Source organism: Crocodylus porosus, unplaced genomic scaffold (genome assembly GCF_001723895.1).
Source record: "Crocodylus porosus isolate Cpor-Errol unplaced genomic scaffold, CroPor_comp1, whole genome shotgun sequence".
Taxonomy (NCBI): domain Eukaryota; kingdom Metazoa; phylum Chordata; order Crocodylia; family Crocodylidae; genus Crocodylus; species Crocodylus porosus.
In genome coordinates this window covers 68,993,223-69,011,923 of record NW_017728886.1, presented here as the reverse complement: position 1 = coordinate 69,011,923, position 18,701 = coordinate 68,993,223, and the positions used below count along the sequence as shown (strand labels likewise).

The 18,701-nt window shown below is 39.8% G+C and overlaps 1 protein-coding gene across 4 annotated transcripts in view; it reads left to right on the top strand.

Moving 5' to 3' along the window:
* Positions 1 to 18,701, top strand: part of TOP2B (topoisomerase (DNA) II beta) — an 87,974-nt gene that overhangs the window by 48,452 nt on the left and 20,821 nt on the right. For all 4 annotated transcript variants that reach the window (XM_019536048.1, XM_019536038.1, XM_019536056.1 and 1 more), the window contains 11 exons: positions 4,228 to 4,329; positions 4,417 to 4,554; positions 6,490 to 6,628; positions 10,792 to 10,949; positions 11,384 to 11,509; positions 13,658 to 13,768; positions 13,847 to 13,952; positions 14,548 to 14,657; positions 15,931 to 16,023; positions 16,130 to 16,244; positions 18,182 to 18,303. In XM_019536048.1, the coding sequence (XP_019391593.1) occupies positions 4,228 to 4,329; positions 4,417 to 4,554; positions 6,490 to 6,628; positions 10,792 to 10,949; positions 11,384 to 11,509; positions 13,658 to 13,768; positions 13,847 to 13,952; positions 14,548 to 14,657; positions 15,931 to 16,023; positions 16,130 to 16,244; positions 18,182 to 18,303 (1,320 nt within the window). The remainder of the gene's footprint in view (positions 1 to 4,227; positions 4,330 to 4,416; positions 4,555 to 6,489; positions 6,629 to 10,791; positions 10,950 to 11,383; positions 11,510 to 13,657; positions 13,769 to 13,846; positions 13,953 to 14,547; positions 14,658 to 15,930; positions 16,024 to 16,129; positions 16,245 to 18,181; positions 18,304 to 18,701) is intronic.

The window sequence follows — 18,701 nt, the reverse complement described above, 5'->3', positions numbered from 1 at the left end:
TCTAGCTCTTCCCCTTGGTTGGGTGGTCTGTAGTAGACCCCCACCATTAAATCTCTTTCCCCTCAACTGCCTTGTATTCTAACCCAGAGCACTTCAGAGTGCCTCTCCTCTGATTCTTTGCTAATTGACGAGGATGTGTATTCCTTCTTAATGTAGAGCGCCACGCCCCCACCTTTCCTCCCTGTCCTATCCCTCCTGAACAGCCTGTAGCCCTTGATATTCACCACACAGTCATGTATTGGATCCCAGCACGTTTCAGTGAGCCCCACTATGTCTGGGTTGGTGTCAGCTAGCAGGAGGGTAAGTTCCTCTTGCTTGGTTTCCATACTACGAGCTTTTGTGTAGAGGCATTTGAGGCCTTCTGAGAAAATGTGCACTACCCCCCTACTTTCAGCATTACCCTGAATACAGTCAGTTTTCTTTATAGTGGTGCCGATCCAATATCAGACCAATATGCACTTCTAGTAAATAAGGTATGTGTAGCTCTTTAAAAATGGGTTAGAACAACTGGATGAGACCAATGGTCTATCTATTCCAGTATCTTGTCTCTGAAATTGCCAGAAGTGGATGCTATACAGGGAGAGCATTGAACTGAATGTCTCTAGAGTAATTTATCTCCTATGCAATACCTCCTTGGCATTTACCATTTATTGGGTTAGAGATGCTAAAGGAAACATCTCCAACCATTCTGTTTAGTAGGCATTAGTAGATCGATCATCCATGAATTTATGCAGCCCTTTTTGAAGGGACTGCCTCCTCCACCTTCTGTTGCAATGAATTCTATAAGTTAACTACACCTTGTGTAAAATAGTACTTTCTCTTGTTAGTTTTAAACCTGTCTCCTACTGATCTCAGCAGATACCCCCTAATTTCAGTATTTTGGGACTTGATGAATAACAGTTCCCTGTTCATTTGGTCCATTCCCTTCATGATTTTACAGACCTGTGTCATATCCTGCCTTTAAGCCTTTTCCTGCCAAACTGAAGAGTCGTAGCCATTTTAGTCTTTCCTGGTATGAGGCCCCTGACCATTTGGATTGCCCTTCTAATTCTGCTGTGTTCTTTTTGAGATGGGACTAGAGCTGCACACAGTATTCAAGATGTGGGCTCACCATGGATTTGTATAATGGCACATAATAGTTTCTGTTTTGTTTTCAGTTCCCTTCTTAATGATGCCTGACATATTTTATCGGCTTTTTTGGTTGCCACTGCACTCTGAGCTGCCATTTTTTTGAAGAACTGTCTTGTCTCTGAGTTGTGACAGCTAATTTAACCCAGCATTGTATATGTATAGTTGAGGTTATTTCTCTCCAAATGCATTACGCATACTTATAAAAAAATAATCAGTACACACTATTAGCAATATTGCTAGTTCTAAATAATGATATAAGCTAGCTTTTGGGATTATAGCTGACTTCATGTGAAGCAGTGTCATCTACTGGACTGAGAGGCAATAATTTTTATAAGATCTAAAAAGCTTCTGTCTATTCCTCTCTATGCACTCATGAAGTGCATGGCATGGCATTATAAAATAAATGGATTATTCTGATCTGCTGTGTTCAGGGAATGATATATGGATCCTATCAAACTACTGACTGTTAAACTTTATGCATCCAAATGGCACTTGACAGTTATGAAACTCCATGTTTTTAGATGATGATCCTATTCCACATGCAGTCTGAATGCATGAAGATCCACTTGCTTGTTGAGCATGTGCAATGCTGTGCACACTGGTGTAAGTCCTGAAATTGTAGTAAGGAAAAACCTATGGCTAGCAGGTGTTAGATGGTGGACAGGGAAGCATCTCTGGGTGTTAGCCGAGTATAAAAGGTATTTTCCCAGGAAACAGGAGACCTGGGTTCTAGGCTTCCGCAGAGAAAGTTTGAACTGGTATCTCTCCAGTTGTCCAGCACCAAAGATTAGGCATTATTTGTGTCTTTCTCCAGCGCTCATTAAAGTTGGTTCCTTAAGCAGTCAAGCAAAGGAGGAGACACTATGAGGCTAGGAGGAAGATAACAGGCCAAAAAGCCTGCATGGCTCAGTGAGATGGGTGCTGCTTTAAAAGGAAGTAGGGCCTAGGTTCTAGCCTGTACCCTTGTTTCCACTGGGGCAGAAACCTCGCTATTCCTTGCCATCCATTTTATTGACTTAATATTAAATGCAAGAGGCAAGAGCTCAGTGTCATGAGGAGGGCCTCTCTTTCCTACAGTTTCTTTACTTATGGTCAGATATCTGTACATCAGTCATAGAACAATAGGACTGAAATACTTCAGGGGATCACCTAGTCACCTTGATTAGCTCAAGGCAGGATCATCCCCGTGTTTGTCTAACTGCTCTTGAAGATGTCAGGGGTGGAGATTCTACAATTTCTCTAGTAATTAGTTCCAGTGCTTAGTACAGAATGGAGCCATGTATGTGCCTGCCCAGAGGACAGCCTACTGAGTGTACTTGCTACCTATGTGGACACTTGCTTGTCCATGCTATGCATGTAATAGGATCAGAAAGTTTGTGTAAGTGCCAAAAATAGTAGTTACATGGTTGGGTAAATGTAATTTGGGAACATAAAGTAAAATAGGATTTTGCCCCGACTATTTGCTTAGATAATAGTTTTTTCTTACCTGTGATATTTTTCTAATAGAGAAGATCAATTTATACTGCCTTACTTTTGGTGGCAGTTTTTTTTTTTAATTCTTGTTGTGTATTTTGGATATATTTGATACTTGTTAGGCTTTCCTTTGTGTACCTTATCTGCTTCACCCCAGGCAGTCTTTCTTAGGGTGATAGTTCTGTTGTTTTGTTTTTTCCTTCCCAGCCTTGCATCTCGTGTGAAATGCCTTTGTCCTTGACTTAATTCCTAGTGAGCATCTCTCATTTTACACTTGTAGCTTTAAGTATTTTAACAGTTTGAGCTGGAGAAGATAAATGAATCTTCAGGGAAACTTCTATACGTGTGGGTATGGGATCTAGTGGGGGCCAGAGCAGCAGCATACAGGGAGTACATCCCAGTGCTGGGAGTGCTTCCAGCACTGCTGAGTGCTATGCACACTAGGAGCCCTGTCAGGAATTGTCAGGGTCTGTGGATTCCATCCCCGAGAATTCTCCTTGCCTTTTCCTCCAGTGGAGACGGGTAGAGTGCCTGGCACTGAGAGCAGGTCCTGGTGGCTGGATACCTAGTAAGATATTCTTCAGCCTACCAGCTCCACCCAGCTCTCTGCCTTCCTCCCCCATGGGGCCATGGGAGACCAGAGCACTGCAGGATTATTGAGGATTTATGGGTACCCTCTCCCCATCTAGATGTAACAAAAATGAAACACTGAAAAATAGTACTACATTAAAGAGGCACTATGTTGGAGTGTTTCAGTCACTTTTAGAATGTTTCAAAGGGCTTCTATATGTGTAGTGTTAATTGTGACAGGTATTGCTTAAGGGCAGCTGTAGCTCTTGAGCAGTGGTAGGGAGAATTGGTAATCTTCTCCAGTTCATCCTGTATTATGTTGTCAAAATGTGTTTTGGTTCCTCTGGTGCTGCTACAGTCCTCCTGTACATTCATATAAAGCAGAAGGAAAAGACTTTGTTCCAAATTAGCAGCATACTAATAGTACTCACCATTCCCTCAGGAGTGTTTTGTAAGTATACCTCTGAAAAACAGAGATATCTTGCATAGGTGGAGGAATGAATATTTGATGGCTGATATAAATCTGAGGACATGCTCAGGCCATCTTGTATGAACCAAATTCCTACAATGGGAGGGGAAGGAAGGAAATCTGTAGGAGCAGGGAGTAAGGGGAGGGACCCATGTGTGCAGTTTTTTGTGATATGGCGATGAGCTTGGTTGTCCCCATCAGGCACAGATCCATATTGGAAACTATATTGCATTTTACGTTTTATTCCGGAGCTTGAGATCTGGGCTTCTAAATCTTCCAGGTATACTAGGGATGGTACATATGCTACTGTCTTCCATGAACACTTGTTTACTTTTATGGTGTACCCCTACACAGTGATTGCAACGGAAGATCTTTTTTTTGGGTCATATCTCACCTGTGCATTTGATAGGTGGTGACTAAAATATATAGCATAATAAGAAAAGCTAATTTTCCTAACGTTATAATACTGTAATAAACATTCTTGAATGAGTGGAAGTGTACGGATGTACTCTATATTTATATTTAAATTGAGTAACCAAAATAGAATAATTTCATAAAAATATTTTTCTTTTTTTCTCATTAAGGGTGGTAGGCATGTTGATTACGTGGTGGATCAGATTGTTGGGAAATTGATAGAAGTGGTAAAGAAAAAGAATAAAGCTGGAGTTTCAGTAAAACCGTTTCAGGCAAGTTCTTTTATACATATTACATGCCGACGTGGAAAAAAGTTGTGGTCAGCAGTTTTGATAAGTGAATCTATTTGTTTTCAACAGGTGAAGAATCATATATGGGTTTTTGTTAATTGCCTAATTGAAAATCCATCATTTGATTCCCAAACAAAAGAAAACATGACACTTCAGCCTAAAAGTTTTGGGTCCAAATGTCAGCTATCAGAGAAATTTTTTAAAGCAGTAAGTATTGCACATTTCTTTTCATTATAGGAACATAGAAATTAGTGTATTGGGTGAGCTTACATGTGCTCCCACAGAGTACTAGATAAATTGGGCTATGCAGTCTGAATTATGTGACTTTTGTGGCAAACATTACAAATTAAAAACTTTATAAACATTACAGAGGTCTTCTGACATTTTTCTAGTCCAACTATTGAGGTTATTGGGCTGCATTGCAGCCTTTGTTCTGGGTTTCTGGGTTTCATCATTTCCATGGCCAACAGTTTGCAGATTTAATAGTACTTATGCTGGTAAGGTGGATCTTGTTGTAGAATAAAGATAGGCATTTACAACCATTAATATTAAAATAATGTTGTGAGATAAAGCATATTATTTTTTCTACTTTGTCCTTTGGTATCTTTGTTATAGTCTCTCTCTGAGACATTTATGGAAAAAAACTTGTAGAAGAACTTTTCTTGTTTTCTGTGAATCATGGCAACTTACTATGTTGCTTCTCAAAAAAATAGCATATGCACAGGCATATGTAAGCTGATACAACACAACTGTTATGTGTGCATGATTCTGTGCGCAGCAGAACCATTCCAGCTTTAACCATGCTTCATTCAGGGTCAAAACTTATGCTACATAAGCCTTGCAATTTCAGCAGGTTCATGCAGACTGACAGTTACAGTGGAACAGCTAGTGTGTGCTCCTGAGCTGCAACTCCCTCTCAGCTTTTAAAGCAGCTAAAATGTATTTTTGTCCACAGCTTACTTTGAAAGTATGGATGTGTGTTTCAATATGGATGGTTTGAGAATCACCATTTTAAGCAACTGCATTAGTGAAAATGAAAACTTCATTTATCTGTGCCTCTGTACATTGGAAGGAAAATAGAATTGACTTAAATGTCAGCCTGAGTTCATTAAGCTGAGTCATGTTTAGTGCCAGTAACCTAAATGGAAATGAAGCAGCATGTGATGGCAGAGTTACAGCCTGTACTCTTACCAACAAACAACAGATTTAGACTAAAAAAGGAAGCAAGCTCCTTGGCTTAAAATGCTTCCATCCTATGAAACTAACGGGATTCTTCTTTCCTTATAGTACTTGGGGACGGCAGTATACCAAAATAATGATAGATTTTGTGCAACCTCCAGAATTGCCCTTCATTATGTCTTCCATTTCTGGCAAAGTTTTTGATTTATAGTGTTTATGTTCTTTATATCAAGTGTATTAAATGTGCAGTGAAATCTCTAGCCATTGAATTCTTTATGATTAGGGAATAGTAAAATGCCAAAAGCATGTGCTGTCTTGCTCCAGTGGGGATGGGATGGTGGGGCAGGTGGTAGGATTGTGTGCGTGCATGCATTCGTGCAAAATATTGGTACTACTTGCTGTATGGAGAAATGCATCTTATTGCTACAGACTTCCTAGACCCGTAGTGGTGGTTGATTAGTTTAAGGTCAGATTCGCATTTATACTTGGGCCTTTTTGCCTCATTCTATTTCCATATAAATGGGCCTCTAAGATGGTTGTAAATGTAATTTGATTCCATTATAGCACCCCTTTACACTGCCAGACAAGGGTAATGTGGCTGTAGTGTGAATGGAATCAAGTACCCAAAGTGTGCTCAGGACATAATAAAATAGTTTCTTATTTTAGAAGTTTTACCATAGACATCTGCCAAATAAAGTGCAGGCAAAGAAGTGAAATGGAAATAGAACAGATAGATAACAACTGTGATACAAAGGAAAAGACAGGAGTATAGGTAGCTACAAGGTTGTTTGGGTGGTATTATTCCTTGAAGTTGTCTTGAGTCATGCTTTTTTAAGTTGGTGAAAGAATTTAAAAGTCATTGTTAGATTTTACTTTTCACATTTTATTTAATTATTTTAGTATCAGTGTTTGCAGATGTATTTCTGTTCTCATGTATAATTCTAATGTGTCATTTTTTTATAGGCTTCTAATTGTGGTATCATAGAAAGTATTCTGAACTGGGTCAAATTCAAGGCACAGACACAGCTGAACAAAAAATGTTCATCTGTGAAACACAGTAAAATCAAAGGCATTCCAAAGCTGGATGATGCTAATGATGCTGGTAAGAGCTAAGTATATGTTTATTTCCTCCAAGAACATTATTACTTTATAAATCGTTTATTACTGTTATTAATACTATTACTAGATGCCTAAATCTGTTGTCCACAAGTTCATATAGAGAATTTATCATTATGTTGAATTATTATTCAAAAAGCTTCATTACCTTTAAACAGACTTGCATATTTCCATCTTCCATATGGGAATTCTTAGTGGTCAGTGGAACTGAAGTTGTAAGTGTCAGCTAGGCATGCTCTTTAGGTTAAGGAGTTGATATATTTGACCAAAGGTCTATTTTTTATTTAAAGAGATATGGTGCTTTCCTTTTAGAAGTACATAACAATGTGTAATATCTTCAATATTTTGTGTAAGTGATTCTTTTTTAAATACATCACTGAATAGATATAATAATGATCCGTTATGAATAGGTAATGACATTTAAGGCTGATGAGAAGGGTTTGTAATCTCTTTTCTGAAAATGTTCTGGTCATTATCTACAAAGACTTTAGTAAGAAATTATTCCTTCAATTGGAATTAGTGTCTTTTTAAGCAGGGATGAGATTAGAGGGAGAGAGCAATAATATAAATGAGGCACTGTTTGCACATAGATTTTTGGATGTTCCAAAAAATTAACAGTAGTTCCATTGACAATTAAATGACATCCACCAGCTGACTCCTGGGTGTGCAGGAGTTTGCCCGTTAGGCAAAGTAGATGACTTGGAGGGTGTGGGTGTGTACTATGTGCACTGTAAGGCTGTTTTTACACTCATTGTTTTAGGAGAAATCAGACCTGCTCCTGAGCCATCTGCTGTGCCTACCTCACAGTTTCTGATATATCCAAGTGAGAATAAGCGTGTGGGACTTTGTTTTTTCATTTGTAAATACCGAATTGGGAAGCAAGCCCTGCAGATATGGCCAATGGTTTATAGCACTTTTCAGGACAGCTTCTTTTCCATCTTTACATAAGGTGATTTTGACCAAAACCATTTTGTATTATCCAAGTCCGCAGCTCTTCCTTGAGCAAATAAGTACTGTGATTTCTTTGAGTGCTTGTACACATATATAATCCACTGGTGCACTTGTTCCCAGTGTATTCAAACTGGATGGCTATACCCGTTGGGTTCTATACCTGTTGGGTACTCATGCCTACAACTGAGACATAAAGCTTGGGGTGCCTTGACTCCCTTTGTCTCTTCTTGACAGAATGGCTAGGAGTTACAGGGTCTACTGACTCCTTTTCTCACTTTTTTTGCAGAGGTGTAAGAAGCAAGTTTTGTGTTCTGAGCAAAACCCTGCTGGAGAGCAGGAGAGGTGGGATGTGGGATTGGTCAGTCTTACCTGTCCCAGGGATTCAGTCCCTGGCTCCTGTTGCTGCCACTCAGTTTGCTCACCCTGTTTGTTGCTGTTGCTGCTGTAACAGTGGCATGGTGTCCCATCCTCGCTGCCTAATTGCTGCTGCTACAGTGGTATGGGGCTGCGGCTGTGGCATGTGCTTCTTGGGGAAGATGGGGGGGTTGTGCCCCCTCTAAAGCGACATCTTGCAGACTTCTGTAAGTCAATAGATATATCATAGCAGGGGTCGGCAAAATATGGCCCGTAGGTCAGATCTGGCCCACCAACTGATTGGGTTTGGCCTGTGGGTGGGTGCCCACTAATTCATTGCATCTGGCCTGCGGCTGCCCCTGCATCACTCTGCATGGGCTCCCACGTGGAACAGCCTGCTTTATACTCTCACCCATGCCCATCAGTGTCCCCAGCCCTGGCCAGCGTGCGCAGGTTTCTGATAGGTCTGCTTCTGGTATGGCTGCAGTTGTCCAGGTACTGCTCAGCTCCTCCTGCCTCCAGTGGGTCCTCTTCCTTCTCCTGCCCTGCTGTGCTGCTCTGGGCAGCAGGTAGCACAGGAAGGTGATGGTGGCTGTGGGGACATGTGCTAGGCACCACATGCCCAGCCAAGCATGGAAGAAACTACAGCCGGGAAGCTCCTGTCACAGCTCACAGGGCTCCAGCTTCAGCTCCTGGCTGTCTTCCACCTACTCTGCCTGCCTGACACAGCATGAGTGGCTGAGAATTTGAGTTTATGTAGTGTCCCCAGGATTGTTATTAACAGCAGGACTTGGCTAGAACCACATATCTAGTTAAATGGAAAATACTCTCAATTTGGGCTTTCTGCCTGCTGTTTCTATTCAGTGTACAGATATATTTTGAATATTGATAGACTTATACATTTGTATCTTTTCTATAAGGTCAGTAAAGGTACATCTTGCAGCCACTGATGCCAGTTGTCCTCCTGTCTCAGGACATCCTGTTTCTCCCATTGTGGTAGGAAGATTTCTAAAAGGTCTAATGAGGGCTTACTGACCCAAAAAGAAATCTTTTTCTTCCTGGGATGTTAATTTATTATTGGCAGTATATCAAGAGTAACCTTTAGAGCCCATTAGCCTGAAGCACCCACATCTTAGTTTTTTCTAGTAGGAGTAAATATTGGTAAGTAGAATCTGTGGTGAACTTACCCATTCGTGGTGGTGATACCATCAGACTTGATGTGCTGCTGTAGGTAGGATGCCTCCTAAACTGGAAACAGCCTAGCCGCCTCTAAGTGGTGCAGTGGGTGAGTTAATAAATACTGCTGTGTCACAGGGCTAACTAGCCAACCCAGAGGTGGCTCTCTACATTGCTTCTACTTCAGGTGGCAACCCACCTGGAGGAATGTTGCCATGGGGGGATAGTAAATTTGATAGCAACATGATCTAGTAGATAGCTACCAGTTTTAATGCCAAAACCTCTATAGGTAATCTTTTGTAAGAATAAGGTCTTATTTAGGCTTTGTTTGAGGTTTTTATTGAAATTCAACTTGGGAATTCCATCTTTACCTTATTTATGCGTAAGATACATGTAGGCATGACGGAGGTCTCCATAGGTTGGATGTTTTCAGACCCTCTTCTTTATATAAAGAGGAAAAAGCTTTGTAGATCTTTGCAGCTTACATACAAGGAATGAGAAGCCAGGCTAAGTTTGACCAAAGAATTCCAATTGGATCTTTGCCTACAGTAGCAAGTGAACTCCACTAGCAGAGATTTATTGCACATTTCATGAGGTCTCCAGTTACTTCAATGGATTTTCTTTAATGATCTGCTCATAGATACCTATAAAGCCATAATTTGGTCTTAAGAATTCATATTCACCATTCATTTTCATCATTGAAAAATCCAGAACTTTGGAAGGTTGCTGTTTAAGGAGATTGAATTTCAGCTACTAAAGAAGTACTGCCCAGGAATCACTTACAGTGGAGTTTAAATGTGGACAAACAATCAAAGAAGAAACAGTTCCTTACTTGAACTGCATTTACCATACTCTTGAGATATATTCATACATACATATTTTACAACCCACCATCCATTCCTACTACACTGGATTCTAATATGACCCAGATTTTGGTAGTGAAGAAATTCAGAAAGTTCTGACTGACCCCACCCTTCATGCTCTTGATTGGATGCATGAGGGAGCTGCATTCCTTGCCCCATTAAGTACTAAGTGCAGCTTGAGTTTCCTGAGCACACATTGATAGTGGATAGTGGAATGCCTACATCTGCAGAATATCTTGTAAATAACAGAAGAAACTGTTACTCATATGAACAATAATTGTCAGAGAAATCCCTGAGAATGTAAGTGGAACACCAAACTTTGATCCAGTGTACTGCTGTTTGTGTGGTGATATGTTTCAGTCTGGATTGTATAGGAGGGCAGGAGCAATTAGGCTTTGTGGAGAATGAAATTATGTATGCAGATATGTGGAGGAGCAAATAGCCTCATCTATAGATATATGTATGTATATAATTTGCAGACAGGCTGTGGAGCTGCACCCCCTGTTCTGCTACAGGAGATTTGGGCCACTTTCATTGCATCATCCTCCCTACTCCTCACCAGCCCATTTGGAACTGGTATTAGGGTTCTTTTATGATGTACGCAGGGTGGGTAGGCTGCTTCATTCCCACCATGTAGTTTAAAGTGATAAGGAGAGTTTTTCCTAGCTGGGCAAAATTTACGCTAAAATTAATTTATAATCTTGGTTGGGAGAAGAAGCTCGCAATGCAGTTACATCACATTTCTTATATGTGTTTTAAAAATCTTTCTGTTCTGATTTTCTTGTATTTCCTACCCCCATTCCAGGTGGTAAACATTCCTTGGACTGCACATTGATTTTAACAGAGGGAGACTCTGCCAAATCTTTAGCCGTCTCTGGCTTAGGTGTAATTGGACGAGACAGATATGGGGTATTCCCGCTCAGGGGTAAAATTCTCAATGTTCGTGAAGCTTCTCATAAGCAGGTAAGCAATACTGTATTCCTTCCCTTCCCCACCCCTGCTATCCTCCCTGTACTCAGGCTCAAAATTAGGAGAACAGCTTAAAAATCATGAGACTAAATTTTTTGGGGGGTGGGCTTTTATTTGTTTTAGAGTTTTGAAGCTTCACATTTTCTGCATTCCCTTCCCCCCACTTGTAAATATGAGGGCTACAAACATTTTTTTTAGCGAACCTTGAGAGTCTCACCTAAAGTAACTTCTGGAGCTGGAGTTTCCAAAACACACCATATATTGCTAACCTTGTGGTTAAAAAAAGCTGACAAGTTTGTGTAAGGAAGTATACTATCTAAATTTTAAATATATATTTTTAAATATGGTGATGTATTTGTGTAGCTGAGAGAAAAAATAAAACCTGATGCTCTTGCCCATCCTTTGCTGAATCTTTGCTTTTTGTATAGATCATGGAAAATGCAGAAATCAACAACATTATCAAAATAGTTGGTTTGCAGTACAAGAAGAGCTATGAAGATCCAGAATCTCTAAAATCCTTGAGATATGGAAAAATTATGATCATGACTGATCAGGTTAGTTTGAAATTTACAAATTTTAATAATGTAATTTGTTATAAAGCATGATATTTTAAAGTCGATTTATCTACAGCTTTATAGGGACTTGTAGCCCAGTCCTATCCTGTCTCTGTAAGAAGACAATGCAGACCTATGCAGAGAAGGTCTTTACTGCACAAGACTCCTGTGACAGATTCCCATACAACAATTTACAGGTTTTCTTAAATATCAAGCAGATGTTTAAGTACTGCCCTCATATGAAAGAAACATTACTTTGGGAGGGATTACTCAAGTATATTTGAGAACACCTCTAACAATAGCATAGTACAAAACCCACGTTTTGAGGAGAATGACTCCTAAAGGCCTGAGGATTAGTAAAAAGAAGAGAAATGTTGGAGAAAAAAATTCAGCTATATAAAATGTACTTGATATGGTTGTAAAAAGAAATAGTTATAAAAAAGATGAGTGCCTTTTTTATTAGCAATAATACAAGCAAAAGCCTACAAATTTAAACCAAGCTATGTTCTGTTTTTGAAATTCACTAATGAGACTTGGTACTTATGCTTCACTTCATTGGGTTTTTTAAAAACATTTTTCAAGTAATCTTAAAATACCTCTGGGAAATTGGTATACATTTATCCCCATTTTTACACATGTAAAACTGAGCTGGAAGCTAAGAATCCTTTTTTTTGTAACCTAGTTTATATACGTCTATTTGTTCCCCCTCTTTCCCTCGTCCTGTCTCCCCCAAGGTATTGAACTAGCATAATTCTAATTAAAATCAGTTGGATTTGTGGGGTGTCATCAACTGGATTTGAACATTGTACATTATAAAAGAGAGACTGCAAGTATAATATCACTTATGAATGTTCAAGGTTTTCTGATTTGCTCAAGGTTGCCTAGTAAATCATTGGTAAAGCAGGTATTGGAACTCACTAGTATTTGATTCCTTGGCTTGTTCAATATTACCTACATCATGCTATCTTATTAGGAAATAATCATGATGGCCAAAGGGAGTAAATTCCCTGAGAGAGTTCCTTGGCTTGATTTTAATGGTATTTGGGCACATAAGTGCTTTTAAAATTCCATTAAAAACCCAAATATTTTTATGTGCTTGAGTAAGTTTGATATTCTGGCTACAAATATCAACTATGAAACTGACAGCAAAATCATCCCTATAATGTTAACTGTCACAATAAGGAATAGAGAAGTGGTGCCTAAATTGGATCTTGGACATGTCTAGGTTCTAAATTAATAGCTGCACTAATTAATGAATATTGAATTAGGGTATAAACAAACATACACTTGGAACAGCTACTCAGGATTGTGTAGCAGCTGTAATATTGTAATTGTTGTGTTTGTGTGATCTGGTAGCTACACAGGAGCTAAATTGCCCCGATTTTGACCCTGGATGAATTAGGATTAAAGGTGAAGTAGTTTACCTACATGTGTATTGCTGGAGGATCATGCACAAGTAACTGTTACAGAGTAACCCAACGGCTTTAGGTCCACCCTCTCTCCTTTTGGAGGTGTTCCATGCGTATGTTTGTCCATACCCCTAGTAAATAGATAACTGCAGATTACCTCGGCTGTTATGGTGGCTCATCCCACTCAAGTTATGGGTAGTTATCACTCCTGTGTGTGGTTCAGTAGTAGTACTAAGAAGAGTATGGTAGTTTAGGGTAATAAAAATGTGGCTGTCCGTTGCATCACATTCTTTAGACGTGCTTTGCAGAGTCATTAGGACAAATGTGCTACAGGGTGTATGTGAAACTTGCTTTCATATAACTTCAAGAGTATGGCAGTTCACTTGGAAAGATAAATATAAATTTCAGCTGCAACTGATACGGGGCCTTATCAATAGAGCTTTTTCAGGAGATCTACACATGCCATACTGTACTCACGTCAAGATGTCTGCTTCTGTTCTAGTTGGTTGCAGATGAAGGCCAAGTTGTTGGGTACTTCTTGCTTTTGCAGCAAATCTCTGAGGACTGTTGTGCAATGTGAAAGTGCATGGTCCTTTGAACCAGTATCAATTTGTGAAAATATGTTAATCTTACCCAGTCATATTTAATGATATGCCATTCATACATTCTTATATCAGTTCAGTTGCACAAGAGCTGATGAATTATATTCACTGTATGGTCACTCTTGTTTCTTATTTAGGATCAGGATGGATCTCATATAAAAGGCTTGTTGATCAATTTTATTCATCACAATTGGCCATCTCTTTTGAAACATGGGTTTCTTGAAGAATTCATCACTCCCATTGTAAAGGTACAACTTTTACTGACATGTTTTTATTACATTCTCTACAATAAGCCAAAAAGCTGATTATGTATTTTCTTGTTTAAGGCAAGCAAAAATAAGCAGGAACTTTCCTTCTATAGTATTCCTGAATTTGATGAGTGGAAGAAACATATGGAAAATCACAAAGCCTGGAAGATAAAATACTACAAAGGTTTGTGTGTATATGTGCAGGGAGGAGGTTGGGTTGGTTTTTGTTTGTTTGTTTGTTGTGGTTTTTGGGTTTTTTTCAGTTTAAACAAACACACCTCATGGACCTTGGAAACAAATGGGTTTTGTACAGTTGTACTACTAGGGACTTTTGTAGTTGCTTCTGAGGTGACTTCCTAGTCAGCCCCTGAAAAAGGCAGCATAAGACTGTGATGAAAGTTCTCTGAGTAGGTAGACAGGCAAGGTTCTTTGGGTAGATGTGATCTCTCTTATTAGGCCAGCTAAACACATGGAAGATTTGTTCTTTGCAAGCTTTCAGGCACAAACATCCTTCTTCAGGCACAGGGAGAGTCTCCATATTGACTTCTGTTCCATCCAGGTGAACAAAAAACACCAGCAGACTCCCTATGCCTGAAGAGGGGTGTGTTTGTGCCTGAAAGCTTGCAAAGAACAAATTTACCAACTGTTTAGCTGGCCTAATAAAAGATATCACAGCTACCTAAAGAGCCTTCTCTGCCTATGTCCTTAAACATAAACCAACACAGCTACAACCAACACCTCCATAAGTATATAGAAGCATTTTACTTCTCATCATACAGGTTTGGGTACCAGCACTGCTAAGGAAGCGAAAGAGTATTTTGCTGACATGGAGAGACATCGCATCTTATTCAGATATGCTGGTCCTGAAGATGATGCTGCCATCACACTGGTAAGAATATGTTAAGCTCCTCTCTTTTTCCAGCTGTCAACATCAAGAAATCCTTTGTTTTATTTGTTTCTTGGGCACAGGGCCCCAATGTCTGATTTGTAGACAGTGAGAAGAATTTAGGCTCTCGTCTAGCTGCTGCTCTGAAGACTCAATTTTATTCTACTGCAGTTTTTTTGACTGGGGGTAGGGACGTGGGAATTAGTTTTCTGGTCTTGAGTGATTTTAATGCTTGTCTTCATTCAGCTGGAACAAAGTTTTAAAGCTGAAGTAATTCTTAGGGGAGTTTACTGAATGCTTTACAAAGCTGAACAACTTACAAACGATATCTCATATCCTGAATTTTTTTTTTACTCTATGCTGGAAAAGCATGAGAAACATGGAAAGGCATATGCATCTTGCCCAAGTAAAAATGGTTTCCTACGTTGTAACTCAGAGTTGCGCATTCCAGGACAAACGAGACCAAATCCTAGCTCTTCAGATTGTAACTCAGTCCTTACACAGGCTGTGGGGGGTTGGGACAGACATGGCTGATCAGCTGTGGCTGCCCACAAGTTTAAGATACCACCCAGTCAGCCCCTGACATCATTGTAGCCCCTGGTGGCAACTATGATGGGACTGCTCTCAGGCTACCTCCACTATCTGATCAGCCTCCACTTCTACTAGAACGCCATTAACCATTGCTTACCAGTGGCAATAGGGTGCCTGAAGGGCTCCTTGAGAGTTTATTGGCCAGATGGGCTATCAGGGAGCATTCTGTTCTCCCTCCCTTTTGGGATGGGAAAGGAGAGCAGACCACCATGGGATACTGGGGGTTAGAGACCTGTACACATGATGAAGTTGTTGCGGAAAAGTTTGAAACGGCAACTTTTAGTAGCAAATGTTCCATTTTGGGGATTTTTTTTTTAATAGTGTGAATTGTGTGGACACCCACTTTTTGTTGTGCTAAAGCAAAGGAAAGGAAAAAAAGGAAAAAACCCCATCATCTGTGCCAATCTGACCGTGGGGTAAAATTCCTTCCTGGTCCTGTATGTGGTAGTTTGACTGAGTAGAGGAGCAGGGCCTTCTAGCCAGAACACGTGCAAAAGATATGTAATATCTGCATTAGAGCAGCAACTTGTATAGACTTTTTCATGGCTAACTTTTTCCTAAATAAATAGTATTGTATTCCCAAAAGCATGGTGAAACCGTTCTACGGTGATTTTTTTTTTTTTTTTTTTTTTTTATTACACATATGTAATATGATAATGATTTAACTTACCTGAAATCTTATCAGGCCTTCAGTAAAAAGAAAATTGATGACCGAAAAGAATGGTTAACAAACTTTATGGAAGACAGACGACAGCGTCGGTTACATGGACTTCCAGAGGTGAGCCTTAAGTAAGAGATCCAGAGGATGGGAACTAGACTTAATGTAGTTTTGATATTGAAAGATTAATAATATATAATATATATAATAATGTATTTTCTTTTAGCAATTTTTATATGGTACAGCAACAAAGCATTTGACTTACAACGACTTCATTAATAAAGAGTTGATCCTCTTCTCAAATTCAGACAACGAGAGATCTATTCCATCCCTTGTTGATGGTAAGTAGATGTAAGGATGCACTTGTTTATCTTTTTTTGTTTTTGAAGGATGCAATTTTATTTGAAAAGAAGATAGATAGCGCATTGTAAATGAAGAGATGGGATCAGGGAGAGAACCTGAGAACCTGTGTCTGCTTTATTTTATTGCCACTGCTATACACTAATGAGTGCCCTCCTCTTCTTTGAGGAAGTCAAGTGGTTGCTTTGAAATTTATTTACTTGGACCAAAGCACTTCTCTGTATGATATAGGTGATTTGAAGTCATAGTGCCAGATATTCACTATAGGCAGCAAGAGAACAGAACTGGGTGTATTTTGTTCTTGAGTTCTGCACTCCATGTTTGCATGGTGACCTGTGTCAAAGTGGTTCTATGGTGAAACCAGAACAAATTTATGGGAAGAAATGTGCAGGCTAAGCCTTTTGCTTCTGCTTCCAGTACACCAGTATATGGTTGTTGTGTTCATTGAAAATCCTCCAACAGCCAGTTAACCATAGGAATATCTTTGTACTGGCAAAGTATGGTAGGGTCTCATCTAGCATTATATTAAATTATTAACTAGGTGCTTGAAGGGACTAGTGAGGGGACACAAAGCCTTTCCTTAGAATTTTTGCTTTAGACTTGACTCAGGTTAGCAACAATAGGAAATAGTTATTCTTCAGTGAAATTAAGTGGCCTTGTTGATCTTGGAGCAGTTTTAGGGCATGTCTACACATGTGATTAATGCACCTGAATTTCATGTGCAGTAAATTCAGCCGTATTAAACTGCACCCAGATGCACCTGGGTTGGGAGCAAATGGAGCCCGATGAGAGCAGCATAGTTCAGGGCTGCTCCTGCCCTGCTCCCCTGCGTGCCAGGCCTAGACTGGCATGGGGATCTGGGGGCACCCCCATTCTGGCAGGGGCCTGGGGGGGGGGGGTCAGGTCTGGAGGGGTGGAAGCTATTTTTGGCTCCGGGGTAGCTATGAGCCATGTGGTTGTGGCTTGGAGATGCCCCCAGAGCCAAGGAGAGCTCTTCCCCAAGCTCCACATGGTTCAGAGCTGCCTTGGGAGCTGGGGACAGCTCGTTCCCTGGTACCAGAGCTCAGCTAAGCCAAGTAGCCATTGTTGCCCTGGGCTGACTGGGAAAAATTTGTTCCCAGGTGGTGTCTACACGTGTGCTTAGGCACACTAGTTTAAAGCACTGTTTTCTAGTACCTGTATCTGTCAGTACTGACAAACGGCATTTTAAATTTAATCTACTGAGCATTAATTTCTGTTCATGTGTAGACGGTGATGCTTTACAGCACATTATGTTAATCTAATGTACAGTAAAGTTCACATGTAGACATGCCCTTCAAAAATTAAATTACCAGGTCTTCAAATGTGGCAACATCCTTTCCACATAGGACTTAGAGCATACACAGACAATTCGAAATATATTGGGAGACCCCAAGTAAAGGCTTCATTTCAGGATTTTTAACTTTTTTGGTAGTAGAAAGGTGACAGCAGTTTCTGTTGAAGTATTTTAGTGTTTTAGAATATAATAGAAAGGGTTTGTTTCAGATTAGAATACAGGTATGTCTCAAATGCTGACACATCTTATTGAAGTTCTGAGCAAAGACATTGCTGAATGAACTTGGCAACTAAACTTGAAAGTGTGCCTCTAGGATAGTATTTAGATAGTAGCAGCATAGTGTGTATAACTGCCGAATGCTGCATGGTAATATTGAACTAATTGGTTAGAAATTTACAGCTCTGTCTCTTTTTATTTGCACTTAGAAACATACTTTTTATATTTATTAATTTGTCAAGTATTACTTTTTTTTTGTTTTAATTTAATTTGAAAGTTTTCTTCATTTCAACATAGCCAAAGAGATTTGGAGACATCTATAATGATTTAAATTTTTAAAAGTGTGTGCGTTAGGATGTTTAAAAAACATGCTATTTTTCAAAACAGGTTTAAAACCAGGACAGCGCAAAGTTTTATATACTTGTTTTAAGAGAAATGATAAACGTGAAGTCAAAGTTGCTCAGCTGGCTGGTTCTGTTGCTGAAATGTCAGCCTATCACCATGGAGAGGTGAGTGTGAAGACAGGGAAAGATGTGTCATCATTCCCTACCCCCTTGTATTGGAGCATAAGGATGTACTTAGTTAAAAGCACTTGTCAGTGGTTCCACACCCTGGTTCCATTTTTTCTGTCTACTTCAGGTCCAGTAATGTTCAAAATAAGAGTTTGTGGGCTGCAGGGAAACAGAAGGGTAACTATTTTGTAAACTTGCAGCAGGTCCTCTATTATACCAGCTGTAGGCCAGACCAAATGTTTACACTTTGAACAGGAAAGAGATGTTTTAATTAAAAATGGATCCCTGTGTGTGTGCCCCTTCTGCCTCCCCCCTTCCTTTCCCCTCACCCCCGAAACACATGCACAGAAAATTTTGCAGTTACCTGATGCAGTTGCTTACTCGGTTAGGTGAAG